At 32.0% G+C, this 16698-nt stretch overlaps 4 protein-coding genes across 11 annotated transcripts in view; all 4 read right to left on the bottom strand.

Annotated features, from left to right (window-relative positions):
- Positions 1-366: 366 nt before the first annotated feature.
- On the bottom strand, positions 367-2423 carry LOC132703439 (uncharacterized). The gene is made up of 6 exons (XM_060672694.1): positions 2368-2423; positions 1904-2110; positions 1675-1847; positions 1074-1237; positions 932-1017; positions 367-747 (listed from the first exon to the last, which is right to left on the bottom strand). The coding sequence occupies exons 2-6, from the start codon at positions 2081-2083 to the stop codon at positions 472-474; spliced, it is 879 nt and encodes a 292-aa protein (XP_060528677.1). The 5' UTR covers positions 2084-2110; positions 2368-2423; the 3' UTR covers positions 367-471.
- A 3955-nt stretch (positions 2424-6378) lies between these two features.
- On the bottom strand, positions 6379-8608 carry LOC132703814 (drosulfakinins-like). Of its 2 annotated transcripts, none has more exons than XM_060673303.1 (3): positions 8544-8608; positions 7571-7782; positions 6379-6584 (listed from the first exon to the last, which is right to left on the bottom strand). In XM_060673303.1, exons 2-3 carry the CDS (start codon positions 7773-7775, stop codon positions 6454-6456), a joined length of 336 nt encoding a protein of 111 aa, XP_060529286.1. In that variant the 5' UTR covers positions 7776-7782; positions 8544-8608; the 3' UTR covers positions 6379-6453. The 2 variants fall into 2 exon arrangements, with proteins under 2 accessions (XP_060529286.1, XP_060529285.1); XM_060673302.1 differs by having other exon boundaries at positions 7571-7777; positions 8544-8564.
- A 1483-nt stretch (positions 8609-10091) lies between these two features.
- LOC132703966 (uncharacterized) lies at positions 10092-11363 on the bottom strand. Its single transcript, XM_060673542.1, has 2 exons — positions 11037-11363; positions 10092-10345 (listed from the first exon to the last, which is right to left on the bottom strand). The coding sequence occupies exons 1-2, from the start codon at positions 11356-11358 to the stop codon at positions 10278-10280; spliced, it is 390 nt and encodes a 129-aa protein (XP_060529525.1). The 5' UTR covers positions 11359-11363; the 3' UTR covers positions 10092-10277.
- Positions 11364-13225: 1862 nt separating this feature from the next.
- LOC132702969 (tensin-1-like) overlaps positions 13226-16698 on the bottom strand; it is a 53739-nt gene continuing 50266 nt past the window's right edge. For all 7 annotated transcript variants that reach the window (XM_060671914.1, XM_060671912.1, XM_060671909.1 and 4 more), the window contains 3 exons: positions 16266-16569; positions 15524-15865; positions 13226-15165 (listed from right to left, as the gene is read on the bottom strand). In XM_060671914.1, the coding sequence (XP_060527897.1) occupies positions 15006-15165; positions 15524-15865; positions 16266-16569 (806 nt within the window). In that variant the 3' untranslated portion in view covers positions 13226-15005. The remainder of the gene's footprint in view (positions 15166-15523; positions 15866-16265; positions 16570-16698) is intronic.

Raw genomic sequence — 16698 nt, 5'->3', positions numbered from 1 at the left:
AGAGACAAAAGAAACTTGTGACTGGCGATTATCAAACTTGTTGCATAATATACTTTTTTAGAGTAGAACAAATTTATTTGTGATTAACGTAAATTTTTATTTTTAATATAAAATTATTATTATTGTTATTTTCATCTGGGATATGTATTTACATCGTAACACGGCGAGTATTTTTTTTATCGATTTACGAAAGTTGTTGCTTAATGTAAATTTTGTTATATGGAGGTGTTATTTTTTAATCGAAATTTTTTAAATAAAATAAAATTAAAATAGTTATGGCCACGTATCATATTAGAATTACCTCTTTTTGACCCAGTATGTGAATTGTAAATCAAAAATAATGCAAAGAGTGGTGAAATAGCTACGTTTATTGTTTACAATTTTTTTTTATTAAAGTTAATAAGGGTTACCTTCTTAGTGACTACGAAAAGCATTTAATTCCCTGCCCGCGTTGTCCAGTGCTTTATTACGCTAATTGGATGGGCTATCCATTATCTCTATAACAGGTTCCGATTTTATGGCTAATTTCCCAAATTTATTGAAATTTTGGTGCGTTGATGTTTCCAATTGTTGTTTGAGATGTTCGATTTGTTTTAGCGAACATTTATAATTTTTTTGCAGCCTCTTGTTGGATTTTATTAACTCGACATTGTTCTCTCTCTCGACGTACAATTTTTCATTCAGAAGTCTGAGACATTCATCTTTTTTCTCCATAGTATCTTTGTGGCGCCTATGCATTTCCGTACACTAAATAGCGTATTTTTAATTAGTCGTGCTAAATATTTTAGAGTAAAAATTAAATTAGCTAAAGAATTAAAAAGAATACCTATATTAACACTGTGGACAGAGATAGTAAATTTATGTTTTTTTTTGCGATATGATTTTTTTGGAATTTCGTTCTTAAAGAAGTGTTTAATGCTACTAATGCTACCTGTTTTAAAAGAACTTCTGTTTCTAAATACGGGTGGCTACCAATATTACTCTCATCAATAAGTTCGCACAACTTGTTGTTTTTGGCTGTAAGTAAAGTGGAACATAACTTTCCGAGGGTGTTTTTGTGGAAAAATTGTTACCGTCTAGTTTTACGCATAACTCGTCGAGAGCTAGGTTTGCGTCGGCTAACTTTTTGCATTTGTCCTTCAGCTGGTCACATTTTTGGATTGCCCTCGTAGACAGATCAATTTCTCTTGCCAGTTTGGAACTTTCCGCTTGGTTCTTTTTTACCATTTCGACTTCACTTCAATCAATATTCACAGGGTTACAGGAAATACTTATTATTTATATTTTAGTGTCTATATTTTCGAACCGCAATATGGCAATAATTGGAAGTCCTACTAACTATAAATTATTAAATGTACCGAGACGAAAATTAATGATTATCGTTTTTGTCATTTTTTAGGTTCCTCCATTCAATGACCATGCGTCTTTTTATATTTATATAGTTACAGAAGGTCGGTTCTAAATGTATAAATTATGGAGGGAACCGCATTGTTTGCTAAAAAATCCTAACAGGAAAGTCGAAGGATTTATTGGTTTTGTAAAGGAGTTCCTTTATCTCAGTTAGGCATAATTAGCAAATGTGACAATGATTAAGGCGTTGCGCTATAAGCAGGTGGATTATGATTAAGGTTTGAAACTTAAAAGATTCCGGGAGTTCGCTTTTATCGGACTTACTATTTGACATTATTAACGACCTTTTTGATGCCTTTTATTTTGTCTGAAATATCAAGTTGATTGGTGGATGCCTGCTTAAAATTTTCTTCCACACTAGAGAGATGTTTTTGAAGTTGAGCCTTTTCTAAGTACACACTTTGCAGATCCTCGCGCAAACTTTCAACTTTAGCCACCTAATTTAGATTAGCCTTAAAGTCATAAGTACAATTTTGTAATTGAATCATGGTACCGCTATTTTGTACTGAAGTTGAGTTTTCAACAGCAAGTCCCGTTTTTGTTGGCATTTCTGTTCGTATTCATTGGCCTTTTTAGTAAACACCTCCAATATTATTTCATTTTCCTCGAGAGACTTTTTCATTATTTCTAACGATGTTTTCAACGTTTGATTTTCATTCGTTAGTGCTTCCATTTCAGTTTTTAGTTTGGAATTTTCCTCCTAAAATATGCATTTCATTAGGTAAACTAACTTACAAACTAAAAGTTTAGATTTTCACGAAATTATATATTATGACATGACAATTGTTTCGACAACACCGTGTCTTTATCAAATGACATCTGATAAAGACACGGTGTTGTCGAAACAATTGTCATGTCATAATATATAATTTGGTGAAAATCTGAACTTTTAGTTCTTATTAATTTGGATAAATGGATTTTCATCAAGTAAAGGCCACCTCAGTTCAATTAACTTACAAACGTTTTAAAATTTCCGATTTTTGATTGCGGTAAAAGTAAAGATACAGTGGAACTTCGATAAGTCGAACTGCGATTTGACAGATGAAAATTTCGAGTTATCAATAAAAACTACAAATGCATGTACTTTTTTGTGAATGAACATTTATTCATTCATTTTTAAAAATGGGTTATACGTTACATAAATGCCCTAATATCTATGATTTTTGAACAAAAAATGAAAATTATGAAATATATATGTATTGTATATGTACCCGGTATATATAAACATAGTATGTGTGCACATATACATACATACGTATGTACATATTAAAGTTTACTCTTTCACTGGAAAAAAGTCAGTTATTTGTGACTGACGACCGGATTTCTTATTTTGCTTTTCAACAAAAGCTTCAATTTTATTTAAACAATCATAGAGGGAATCGGTTGTGTATTCACTGGTTTTCAAATAGGAACGCAAGGCAATCAACGAATTTTCAACCAATTCATTTGAAGGTGGTTGCTGAGAATCATCTTCCAATTCCTCCTCCATCGTGTCACTTTCACAGTCATCTTCGATGTTTAACTGTACCGGTTCGGATCTGCAGGACTCGATGGTATCTTCATCAGTAGGAAACTCTGAAGTAACAATATCCTCATCCACATGCATAAAATTGTTGATGGTGCTACCTTCTGCTGTACCTCTAATGTTTGTCCAAGCTTTAAACTCGATTTCTATTTGGATTTCGTCTTCACTCTTTTCTTTGAGGCGTTCACTTAGGAAAATGAAGGGAATCTCATCTTCTTCCCATTCAGAAAACTGACCAAAAACGGCTTTTTTAAAACAATTGGAAATTGTTTCAGGCTTAACGTCGATATTCCATGCGGTAGTTATGTCGTCAACACAATCCATTAGTGTAATGTTATTGTTTTTGTTTTCTTCGAAACGTTCCATTGCCGTGATGACCGAATGTTTATTTTTTAAAATTATAGACACTGTACTTGCCGAAATCCCATACTTCACAGCTACATCTTTATTTTTTGAGCCACTTTCCACTTCTTTTATAACCTTGAATTTTTGATCAACAGACAAAGCTTTTAAAGTACGTTTTGATGACATGTCAACAAATGCAAAAATCCAAAAATGTCTTTAATATAATGTGTAAATTGAATAGGGACAGTATTTTTGACTTAGTATTATATAGTAAGTCATACAAGTGAACTTACCAAGCACGGAAACTGAACTGCTTGCATAGATACGTTAAAAAGACAGGTTAAGATCGGTCGTAATTAGGGGGTTCCCCGAGAAAATTCGACTTATCGAAGTTGGCACCATTTGTTTCGTTCGAGTTATCAAGATATTCGAGTAATCAAGACAAACTAACACGCACGAGTTATCGAAGTTCGACTTTAATTCACTTTATAATTTAATACTTTTTTTAATTAGTTGGAGTCCCAAATATCCATATTTTTCAAATTCTGTCTTTTTCGTATATACATGCAAACAAACATTTATTGCTACCAAGGTTGAAAATATTAGAGAAAAATTAATAATTAATTAAAATTAAAAATTAATTAAATTAAATTTTTAGCTTCGCGTTATAATTTGTAATGTAGATATTCTCTTCAAATCAAGTAGGTTTATTTTTTGAAATTATGAACGAGAGTTAACATACTTAAAAATGCGTTCTTACCCGTTTTCTGTTAATCTCAGTTAAAAGTTCTCTGCAGTATAACTCGATGTTGGCAAACTCATTTTCAAATTCGTGTTGACTATTACTGGACATTGTTATAACTTATCGCAATCGAAATGTAAAAGTGACTTCGTGAATTGATTGACTGACGCGGGGGCTGTCATTTATCGTTGCAAGAGAGTGCCCTGGATGTATTAGTTTTTAAATCAAGAGCCCTTGGAATAATACCAAAAGTTTTTTGTAGGGTGAGTAGTTGCTTGATGTCTGTGTTGGCAGTTTTTGTTGAATTGTATCTTCGATTTTGACGTTGATGTTAGATAAAAGGTAATACTAAAATTTTACACATACACTTTTTTAAAATAACATTTATTCCTTAGCAAAATATTTACGCTACACTCTATTGTTCAACTGAATATCGAATATTTTTTAAACATTATGACTTGCTACTATATTCCCAGAATACCACAAATAAAATTTAAATAATCCTAAAAAGCAGTCCTACCTAACTTAAAAACGCAACTCGAATCTATGTAGAGATAAATATGTATGTCACCGTGGTTAGTAGGAACGCCTTTCAAAAATAGTTATAGTTATAGCTAATAGCGCCATCTTTTGAACGAGAGTAAATTATTGTTATTATTATTGTTATTATTATTATTTTAGTATATTATTGGATAATCTGTTCCGCCATAAATTTCTTGTCATTTTTATACGAATTTTTAGTTTAAAATACAGCTCCAATTACAGCCATATTGGATATATCATTAGAGGGATTTTTAATTGTCTCCCAAAATAGTTGTTCCCACCAGTATAATAATAATTCTAGGCTAAAACTCAGCTGCACGAATTCAAATATGGCTGTAAAAAATGGGAAAAATTATTAATATCTGAAAAATCGCTAAAGATATGGAGAGGCATTATAGGTTATTTTTCAGAGATGGATGCAACAAGATATAGCATTTCCGCTTGTGCATAGAATTTGGGGAGGGTTAGCCAGGCACGTCACTATCGAACGCCTCTAACCAAAAAGTTTTATTTAACATTTTCTAGTATCATGTATGTATGGCAAGGATACGTCAAATCGTTTTAAAGTATTTGGCGAAAATAATTGTTTGACCTAAATCGTAACAATATGTGGTCATGCGAATGAATCACATTATGTGAACAAATGATTTAATACCTACTCTCAGTGATATTAGTGGCATTGGAAGAAGCAGTACACGCGCAGACGTGTTTTGGGTTTCCTGAATCAAGGTAAAATGCTATTTGTGTTTTGAAATTGTGACGCGACATTTGTTATTCAAAAATATTTTCTATATATAGAACACATTTATCTATCAATCTCCCAAAGCTTGGTTTCCCATTATATTATAATAACCGTATTTCTTTGAACCGGACAAAGACTAAGATGATGTTGTTTTCGCTTAGGGATATGAACAAGAGCTTATTGGTTGGAATGCAGGATAAATCGATTAATCAGACTAACGTTGTCCAGTATTTGAGTTTGTTCACAGACAGTAATTTGTCCTGGATATGCCAAATTTATTCCGTATTAAACAAAATGGCTATGCATACTTTTGTTATTTGGCGACTGCGGTCGAGTGTGGATCTTCAGCTTTTACTATTGTATTATTTCGGATATGTTTAATCTTGCCTATCTTACGCTTATATGCTGGGAAAACTCCTCCAGAGTAAAGTTTTTGTCCAACAAACACGTATTGTTCGAACAATGTTGGAGAAGTCTCGTGGTCACTCTTGTAGAACCCTGTTCCCAAAATTAAATATTTTAACGTTTCCCTCTTTTTTCATATTAAAGACATAATTTATTAAATACATAATTTACATAAGGAGTAATCTAATTATTGTATGACCAGAATTGATGGAGATTTCAATTTTAGAGCCATTCTTAATTTGCAGGTGCCAAGTCAAGTTATCCAAAGTAACTAACAGCCCTATGATTTTACCAATAAAACTATATAAAAAGTTGTCTTTGTCCGTCAAACAGATATTGCCTGTCCATCTATTTAAAAAAATAACAGGTCATTTTGAATAAGAATGTTTTTTATTCTATTGATGAATACTTTGTAGTAATGCCGATCTCTCAGAGTGATATACTTTGTGCGTTTGTATGTATCTGTTTTTAAAGTTTGTATTTTAGTGTTCTAATGTATTTTTTTTACTTGTTGACATTACCCGATACTTTTGTTAAAAGTCAATGGAAATAAACATTATTATCTATCTTAATTGCAAGTTTTATCAAGGATTTATCGGTCTTTGGATACATAGGAAACTATAGTTTCGCAGGTCATAAATAAAATCCTTTAGAGTTAACCCAGAAATGATCTATATTGCTGAATTGAAACACAGTTATCTTTATGGTTGTAAATGTATTGTTCTATTGAACGGTCGCACGTCACTCGTTCCCATTGCGTCCGAACCTCATATGTCCGTAGTCGTCGAACTGTTGGTCTCGTTTGCCGAATCGAAGGTGCCCGTAGTCGTCCTGTTGCGGTTGCCGTTTGGAAATACCAAATTCGTCCTCATCTGTAAAAAGTAAAAGTTAGTACCATTGCTCAGCACATACTTTTAGAGTAATCGAGCAGTTAGTTTGTTGCATTAATGGTTTTCCCATTACACACAATTGAGATATCAAGCAACCTTTCAATATATTGTTTAAAAAATATAGTGGTATGGACGGGCTACAGAAATTATAATTTTTTTTTTGCAAGAATAGCACACAGTATGTTATAAATTCGATTAACTTACGATTACCGTTAACTTACGATTGGACTAGTTTTCACTAACACTTAAGTTGTAAGATAGACATCTGAAATTGGGGTGGTTTAAAACAATTTTACGCTGATGCGATGCGGAAGAGACCTTCAATTTGTAAATGATACGCCCTTCATTCTTTTAAATTTGTTGCCTGCTTACTCTACACCGGATAGTGGCGCTTTTCCATTTGTTTTAGTAAAGTAAGCAAAAATTATGAAAATATGACCGGGGATGCGGTAGAAAATAAAACAACAATGGATAATTTCGTGTCTAATGGACAACAAGACAAATTGTTTCAACCATCACATTATCTCCTACAATTTTTGTTTTTCTTTAAGCTTAAATTATTAATTACATTATTTTTGTGTACCTTTATGACTTTTTAATCATTATCAATATAAATTTTAGATATAGTTATTATAGAAACCTACTTTTTTTTTCATTACTATCCTTTTTCCGTTATTTTCATAGGTGTCAATTCTATGAAAAAGAAATGAAATTGACAGACATACTAATTGTTGTTCGACATCTAGTTGGCAGCTAGGAACATTAAAAGTGGAAAAAAAGTTATAATAATTGAAAGATGAAAGATTTAAATTGAAATTTCATTATATATCTCCGTTATACTATACGAATTTTCAGGCAAACCTAAACTTTTAAAACGCGGTGTTCAACGCAGAGTTTTAGAGTGAAATACAAGTAAGAATCACATCAAGTTAATTAATCAAAATATTTTTAAAGTAAGTAATACCAACCGTCTAAGTCATTTAGAAGTGGATCAGATTTGGCTGGAAAATACTGATTGTTATGCCTGGATATCATTCTCGTTGGGTTCTGACCTCTGCTGTTATGGGAGACAATATTTCCGTCTCGCATGACGCCGAAACTTATCCCGAACTGGTACATGAATATGAAATAAAATATCATCACCAGCATCATGCTGGAACAAAGACTTTTCATTTCTGCTCTGAAAGAATAAAACATGTATAGGTACTTTTATTTTATTATATTATTTAGTTATATAATGAATTTAATAATATATAAGTAACTTAGACTATTGAAGACAACTGACGAATTTTTAGTTTACCCCTTGGCGAATTTTGAGGATATACAATATTCTTGCACGCATGCCCACAAATTTTACAAACCACTCTGGCAGAATGGTCAACACACAAAATTAAATCGTTGTTCGAAAACTGATTGGAATATCAAATTGTCAGTTATTTTTGGGTAGATAAAATTGTTTTTGCAGTTTTTTACACCTATTTAACATTACAGGTAAAACATTAAAAACATACAACCCCATAATAATTCTCATAAGCATAAGCTTTCGGGCTATATAATTTTGTTAAAAACAAACGCAATGCAATGTAGAAAAATATATACATTTGTTCTCAAGTATAATTTTCATAATAAAAAATATAATTTTTCTCTCATTAAAAAATCTACCGAAAACACCCGATAAATAAAATTAGTTGTGTTAGTGTGTAAGTTGGTGTGTTATAGATATATTAAATTTAAGCACGAGAAAAAATCGTATACCATTTGACTTAGTAATTATTGTCCAGCCAGTACTGCCTGTTGTTGCAATTTGTGCCATACTTTTAATAGTTTTCTACTCATTGAAACTTTTTTATTATTTCTGTTACTAAAAATATTCCTGTAACATCAAAAGTACGAACATAATAATGGTACATAACGCTAACTAACTAAAAAAATGAGTCTTACCACCCCTTGACATTCGACAAAGTCAAGACACCAACTATACTTCGCCTGGGTCTGTAGCAGCTTTTATATAATCCGAATGAAGCCAAAATGCGGCAATTGTAAATTCATGGTGCGATTTTTCTAACGAATTGAACGAAGTAATTTTTTGACAGATTGTCGATAATAAATACGTTTAGCGCTTTCGAACAGTGCAATGTCGACGAAGAATATTTAATATTCGAAGTTTAAAGGGAAGGCTAATTTTAGCTGACATGCTGGGATGATCGAGAAAATGTGCTTTTTCGCTTGCTTAGGAATTAGGACGATTTCTTTAGAAAAATGTTAATGACAATATAAAATGAAACGCGCCATATTTTGTTTGAGCTTATTAGGATTAAGCATTTTGTATCAAATAAATAATCCAAAAAAATCCCTACATTTCCCAATGGACTTAGCAGATACAATTCGAGACTAATATTTGGGACGTGTTTAGTTCAACATTTTCAACATGACAACTAGTAAGAGTGTTTTGAAGGAATTTTGCTATCAACTTATAGCAGCCAGATGCACAACAATTAGTATTACTTAAAGTCACCTCATATGGTCAGTATTTTCATTACAGGTTTGATCGTTCCCCAAGACTTTCAGGCTCTTAATCTTACTGACAAAATACTATCAGTAGTATTCAACCTAATCCTGAATCAACACATCAATGCACCAATCAATCAACCAAATATTATTTTGGCCAATTAAAGACATTCTATATCCACAGCATGTTTTTTTTATTATTTATATCAGATTAGTGCCTACTTATATTTTTATATTGTACTTATACCTACTTATTCTTTTAAAATGAAATAAAAAAAAACTGACTTAATTTTACCGTATCTGTTTTACAGATTATTTCCATATTTTTTTTGAAGAATAGTAAGCGAACTATCAATTTGGGTTAAGTCAATTTTGGAAATAGGTCGCACTTTATGTATAAATGGAGTATTTAGGTGCGTTTTGTGAAAACTAAGCAAATGTCGTACTTGTCGAAAAATGTACAGGGTGATTTATCGGTAAGTGTCCATACTTCGCAGGAATATTTATAGCACATACCCAGTGGTCTCAATTCACCAACTTTAATGTGACAATATTTCTAGTTACCAGGATACAGCTAAACCACTAGGTATAAAAAATAGTTTGACGAATATAAAATTTTTTTACTGAAGTTTCTCTCAGTTTATAAAACTGTGTCTTTGCGTAATAACAGACTTAATTTCTCTATTTGTGCAGTTTAATAGCGTAATCTTATCAAATCTATCGGATATTTTTACGCTCCTTCCACATCATAAAACAGATTTTCGATTTCGGCTTTGTATTTAATGCATACTTAACCGAATTTTGTTTATTTATAGTGATCCCAAGAAAAGAATTTGACCAAATCAATAAAATAACCTGCATTTTCATAGCTATTGGATATTGCTCCGTAGAGTATTGGTGGTTTGTGTATATTTTTGTTTTGATTAGGTAAATATTTTTCAATGAAACAACTCTTATCCAACGAACTGATGATACATTTATTGTGTCATCACCTAGACATATAACATTAAAATATTGTATTCTATTCCTAAAAGTACGTACATATTTACTTAATTACGTGAATTACCAATTTCATTATCCCTACAAAACATTTTGTAAGGTGCAGATTATAATATGGAATGTTTATGTACAAAAATAATACGAGCTAGTGCTTATATTAACAAAACGTCATACTGTAGTACTGTTGCACTCTCTTCTTGTGCAGATAGAATCGTTTCTGTTGCAGTTTCCAAGATCTAAAATAAAAAACTTTGTTACTTCCGGGTTACTATAACAGAGACGTCGAATTTTGATAAACGTTCACTATTTTAAAGTCGTAATGTCTTTTTTGAAATGCCCGTGCATTCGAAACCCTCTTATCGAGATTGACAAAAGCGTTGTGTTTTATTAAACGCTTTTCGAAAAATTTTGTGAATATACTTAAAAATGTTGATTTATACCGTGAAGTTCTTAATTTTCAATTCAAAGTTAAATATATAATTATTGAGAAATTCTAGCATATTGAAACATCACGTAGCTTGCAATATGACAGTATTGAGGTTACGAAGACGAAGTTTACATATCCACATGTTATGTTACCACTAAATGCCAAGTATGCACTAGTTTCTTCAACTAAACTGACTTTTTGACATACTTTTTTACCTAAAATAAGTATTCATTAGATCCTAATGTATTTATTTTTTGGTGAATAAAGTACTCTGTGCTAAAATTAAGAAGCTGTGCGAATCAGTATTAATGCGTATATCCCTAAAGATACAAATGGCAGAAGGGTGGAATTTCAAAAAAAATAAATAAAATTCTGAACTTGTAAGAAAATTTGTTGTATTGCTTCTAGCAAAAAGATATGATGCGTTTCAATACTTAATATTGAAAAAAGTGTGGAAAATGTGACATAAATTTAAAGAAATATGAAATTTGAATACTTACTGCCGGCAACACCGTTTCTATCGTATGTGACCAAAACTGATGCAATTTTGGGTCTCCTGTCTTTCTCCTTTTGACTTTGCCTCTTAAATTTCAGACTTCCAACGAGACTGGACGTTTGTCTAACGAATTTGTTCTGCTGTCTGTCGCACTCTCTCGCGTTTTCAGTCTTTTTTTGTGCAATCTTTGTTTCCAAACTCGGATCCGGTATTAAAAAACGTTCTTCGTTTGTGCTCTCGTTTCTCTTGAATATCATCTTAATAGCGGACGAAATTTTCCGGCTCCCGAATGCCACTTCGTATTGGTTTTTGATCCAGTGTTCCATTTTAAAAGATAGTTTTGTATTCGTTTGATGTTGTAAATGCAACGCAGCGATTACTAAATCGGAAAAACATAAGGGACACAAGAATAATTTAATTATTGGGTTACTCTTAAGGTTTCCTTCATCGAAAATAACGACATCGTTACTACAATTTAGAGTTGCGTATTTTGTGGATAACCTTCAAAGTGATATTTAATGCAAATTAGAATATCTTTGAACACTTAAAAACATCGGAAATTTGTTGAATAAAAAGTGCGTTTAAAGCTCTGTTTGGATTTGATGATCAGTATTGATTTTGTATAAAAATGAAATTTTAAAAATTATTGTAAGAGTTAAAAAAGCAAAGGGGGCTTAAAGCGTTGCAATAAATCCTCCATTCTCCAGAAAAAAATCTTTGGTTGGATATGCAAGGTTGCCTTCACAACTAAATCTTGTAGCTAGTATTGCATTTTCTTTTTATGTTAAATATACATACCTAAACAGGGATCCCTTTTAAATAATACCACTATTGCCGTCTCCGAAAAGGTGACAGTGTCGGTTTATGTTCATTTAAACAGTATAATAACAAGTTTTATAAACGACACTTCAGATGAGTTTGTAAAAATGTTGAATGAGTTGGACAGTATACTTTTTGTACCACCGTCATAAAAAAATTCACTTTAATAAGTTACGTGATAAACGCAGAAGACCATCGGAACCATCAGAACTGAAAACTGCCAAAATACCATCACTGCTTTAAATATCTAAGGAAAATATCCGATTCCTTCCAATCCATGACTAAAATACCGAAAACGCTAGAATTGGCTAAAGTGGTACCTTGCACATGCCTGTGTAGAAAATAATGACATTTGCTTTTATATATATATAATCAAAATTTTGCTTCTTAAACACATAAAACTAATGGATATATGAAATTAAAAAATTATCTTTTTTTTGTAATTTAAAATGATCATAATTATGTTTTATGGATTCTTTAAATATTACAAGTCGCAAAAATAAAGTATTCTGACTTTTCAAGGAATTACAATAACTGCAAATTTTGATAGGTGTACTACATAATAATTTTCATGAAGCCATAGCCATGAATACATTTTCATGAAGTCAAAAAAACTATTCACATTGCGAACTGTAAATTAAAATTTCTTCATAACTAAATTGCAGAATGTGTATTTAAAGCCTTTTGCATCCTTTCTCTCTAAATAATAGTGTAATTCTGGTTCAGGAAGTACAGGATGTATGAAGTTAAAATTCTATTTCTTTGTTTTCCAAGATAGGCTGTATTATCAGCATTTTATTTTACAATTTGTTGTCATATTTAACCCCGACTAACTAATGTTAAAATGCGTAAATAAGATACAAAATGTATTTTTTTGTAGATGAAAATCCTTATTATTTAATATTTTTAACATTTCAATCTGTTAATAAATAAAGAATACTGCTGATTCGGCATTCAAGGATTACGTTTAGACTTGTCAGAAAACCTTAAAGGAAAGCAAAATGATAAAAACCGCTTTTTTAAAAAAGCAGTGCCTCCGAATTTGCACAAATGTAAAGTGACTTCTTTTCGAGACCGTTTCAAATTTCCTCCCCTGTTTGATGCCCATAATTAAAATAAGCTGATAAATAACTTTATTTATGACAGCATAGACAAAATGGAATTTTTTGCTTAATTTGTAGCGCTGGTCATTTACACTATTATCGAGTTTGATCTTGATTTGGCTGAACATATCAAGTAAGTAGTTTATAATAGTGTTACGGGTTTACCCCTACTAGCCGTGACGTGGACACAACATCGTCTCTAGGCATACTGTATATCGATTCACTAAGGATAAAAGGATAGGTGGATATTATAAAAACGCAACATTATTGTTAGTAACCTTTACTTTTTTGAAACATCGTTGTTAGTGTTTAAGTTCACATAACATACAATATATCAATTCAATATTATGATTTTGAAATAATGCTCAGTGAACAGATTTGGATATTTTAAATTTTTGTACTTTCGCGAAAATAAAAATTAGCGAATAATCTTACAGTATTTGTTTATGAACTAACAACAGTTTTATAGAGATTCTTTAGACTTTAACGACTCATTGACTAATGTTAATGCAGTAGTCCTTTAAATATACCTCAGAACTATTTTGATACACTGCTAAGACATTGTTAGTGCGACGTGAAAATGAATAAGAATGACATCACAACGTTACGAGTTTATCAACACTGTTAGCTTGCTTTTTGGTGACTTTACCTTTAGGGGAAATAGGGATGATACGGCGTATTGTGGGCACATATCAGACAAACTTTACTCTATATGTGAAAGTATAAAATTGAGCCTCTATTGTATTATGTGTCCATTTGAGTACATAGTAACAATGTTCTCAGGATGGATCCATTTTCTAATTATCTTACAGTTTTATAGAAGTCGCTTAATGCAAAGTATAATTTGTTATTTGAACAAAACCTTTCATTCCTCGTCATCTTCATTATTTATTTTCTACCCTCCTCAATAGGGTAAAATGTGTATGATTCCATATGGCACAATGTACACAGGAAGTAACAAATGGAATGTAAATTGATATTTTATTTATTACAAAGGTAAGTTTATGCTTTTAAAGCTTTAATCGGAATTTAGTGATATAAAAGTTTGCCTCATTTTATGAATAGAAACAATAAGAAGTTCAAAAGAAATTTAGCTCATATTGGATAGCCAAATTAGTACGAGCACTGCTAGAAAATTTTACCAAGTCTATTGTTTCCTAAAGGAATGTCTGGAATATCGCTGAATGGCTATCGCATAAAGATATAAAAATTAAGTATAGTTAAAATCGTAATTAATTATTTTTAAAGTATTCACTATCAATAAAAAATGTTTCAAAAGGGTAATAAAACATATTCCCAGATGGACACAACATTTTTCTTTGTTAATTCATGGAGCTAAAATTTAAATCAATTTATTTAAATAAAAAAATTTATATCATGCCATTCATAAGATTTGATAAAAAGAAAACATGCCTGCGTGTTGGCCCATTTTTCCCCATCGGCATGAACGACCAAGAACAAATGAAGATGGACAGGTAGAGCAACAAAATTATGCAGCAAGAATAGTTATGATACATCCATTCCGTTGTAATTTTTTGTTAATTTCTCATAACAAAAACACTAACAAAGTCCTTCGTCCTCCGCCAAACAATTTTCGCGTGAATTTACTTATATTCTGAATACGAGCAATTCACAGGGTCGAAGCGCAGCTTCTTAGGTATGGCTTAAAATAAATACATAACATATATATACAACATTAAAAGTATATAATATAAGAACAAAAATAATTTAAGTAATACTCAAAGTTAATGCGTAAAACATAAGACTAGGAAAATATTACATGATTTTAGAAGGTTCAGTGGGCTAATGCAATCGGTAGTGTAGCTATGTACAAATTAGACTTCTCCTTGTGCTCCAATGTTAAAAAATTTGGCAACACGTTCTCAGAAATCAAAGTGCCGACGATAAAATTTATAAAAAAATAATGGATTCGTTTTCGAAAACATCGAAAACTAACGCATTTTCGAATGTAAGAAGGCACTACACGAACCTGTTCAAAATGAAATAAAACTTTTCAAACTTCAAGATTTTAACTCACACTTTTTGTGTAATTATACAATATTTGGTTTGATGCCGTTCGAACTTAAGACCTTGTTTACGAAATTGACAATGGCTGTGGCAGGCTGATCGGGGTCTAGTTCAGCAAATAAATGACACTGGTTGTCGGGGTTAGTCACGTTGGGCTTTCTCGCCACGTAACCAAAGATTCGGCTGAAACAAGTTAGGCGACTACAATATAACAAGTGCAAAAACATATTTCATAGAACGGTTAAGCATTCACAAAAATGCTAAGTTAATATTTTTGAAAAGCTTACAGAAAATTTGTATTATTAGTGAAAACAAACACCAAATGGTTGGTTTTATTTGATTGTTTTTTTCATCTGTTGCAATGTCTTGTAAAGCAAATTGCCTAAGTTAAAGAAAATGTAAATCACAAAATTTGAAATTGAAAAAGAAAACTAAGTCATAATTTACAGTTTAATTAAAAAAAAAAACAATATCTACATTTTCTTTTTAGAATCGTGTCTTCAGAAAATGATGGAACGTCCGATGGGACATTAAAACTCACTTGGAACTTTTCGCTGAACCCGTTTCCTCCGCATTAACTAACCAACGGTGTTCTTCTGGATCTAGACCGCAGTGCGATATTGTGTTAATTGGATAGTGTTTTCGGAAAAATAGCTTCCTTTTGTTATCGGTCAACGTAATCCCTTGCCCGTTAACCTTGAAGTGAACTATGGCTGTGTCGGGTAGGGGCGACATCTGAAACAGCTGCATCACCGCTTTTTTCATGGCTTGCGGACCAGTTAACGACTCCATTTCAATAGTGCATAAGTAAATAACATTGCACGCCGCTCCTTGTACTTGCAACTGCTGAAGCTGAGCTGCCTGCTGACCTTGGGCGTCGTATCTTAACAATATTTAATGTAATGGTCAAGCATTATGCATTTGAAAAGGATATAAGTAGCAAAATAGAATTGGTGGATGAGCTTCATGTATATAAATTAAAGCTTTAAACCTTAGTTCTGCAAAATGTGTAACAATTTCTTTTTTAAGCATTTGGGTCTTGATATTATAAAACATACAAGAGAATTTTTTTCTAAACTAACTAAAATGACCACGGTTTGGTTTTCTCGTAAAAAATTAAATCTAGGTGTGGACATGCTTCTCATAATAAGAATGATACTTGACGCTCCCGTGAGCAAAATATCTGCATTTAGTAAAAATAAACGATAAACCTATTGTCAATTTAATTATTAGATGCTCTTTACTGCCGTTGCAGGCCCAGGTTTTCTTGTAATTATACTTACTTTAAATCGCGCTCAGGTAAGACGAGCCGACAAGGCAGAGCTATTTGCGTTATCGAATGTTGATAAATCAGAGCCGAAAGTGAGCTGAAAATGGGTTCATTGGGGCACCCTTTTAATCGCACTCCTTTCGACGTTGGCTCGATCAGAAAATGTCGAATTAATTCGTCGGATGAACCCTTTACTTTCGTCTGTATATTCGACGGCACTGTAGCCACCCTCAATGCGAGTCCAAAGGCACCAGGAAATGAATTCGAGTCCCTAACGACAAAAGTGCCGGGCAACTGATCCCGCAGCATGTTTATGGCTGAAAGGAAACATACACAATAGTATTTTCCACAGTTCTATGTTTTATGTGGTCTAAAATTGATTACTTCCCACCAAGTTAATACATTGTCACAAAAGACGCAGTCACAGTTTGTCACAAAATACTATC

This window comes from Cylas formicarius, unplaced genomic scaffold (genome assembly GCF_029955315.1).
Source record: "Cylas formicarius isolate icCylForm1 unplaced genomic scaffold, icCylForm1.1 PGA_scaffold_6__28_contigs__length_40554024, whole genome shotgun sequence".
NCBI lineage: Eukaryota > Metazoa > Arthropoda > Insecta > Coleoptera > Brentidae > Cylas > Cylas formicarius.
Note: the sequence above shows the minus strand (reverse complement) of the source record. Positions and strands in the feature narration are given on the sequence as shown.

Excerpts from the sequence above, each read along its gene's own strand:
- LOC132703814 (XM_060673302.1), bottom strand. Across the intron at positions 6,585-7,570 it reads ACTTCTAAATGACTTAGACG|ATGAGGACGAATTTGGTATT; the intron begins GTTGGTATTACT and ends TACTTTTTACAG.
- LOC132703966 (XM_060673542.1), bottom strand. The coding sequence starts at position 11,358 with ATGGAACACTGGATCAAAAACCAATACGAAGTGGCATTCGGGAGCCGG. Across the intron at positions 10,346-11,036 it reads TAGAAACGGTGTTGCCGGCA|ATCTTGGAAACTGCAACAGA; the intron begins GTAAGTATTCAA and ends TTTTTATTTTAG.
- LOC132703439 (XM_060672694.1), bottom strand. The coding sequence starts at position 2,083 with ATGGAAGCACTAACGAATGAAAATCAAACGTTGAAAACATCGTTAGAA. Across the intron at positions 1,848-1,903 it reads AACTTCAGTACAAAATAGCG|GTGGCTAAAGTTGAAAGTTT; the intron begins GTACCATGATTC and ends AATCTAAATTAG. Across the intron at positions 1,018-1,073 it reads GTTATGCGTAAAACTAGACG|CCAAAAACAACAAGTTGTGC; the intron begins GTAACAATTTTT and ends CTTTACTTACAG.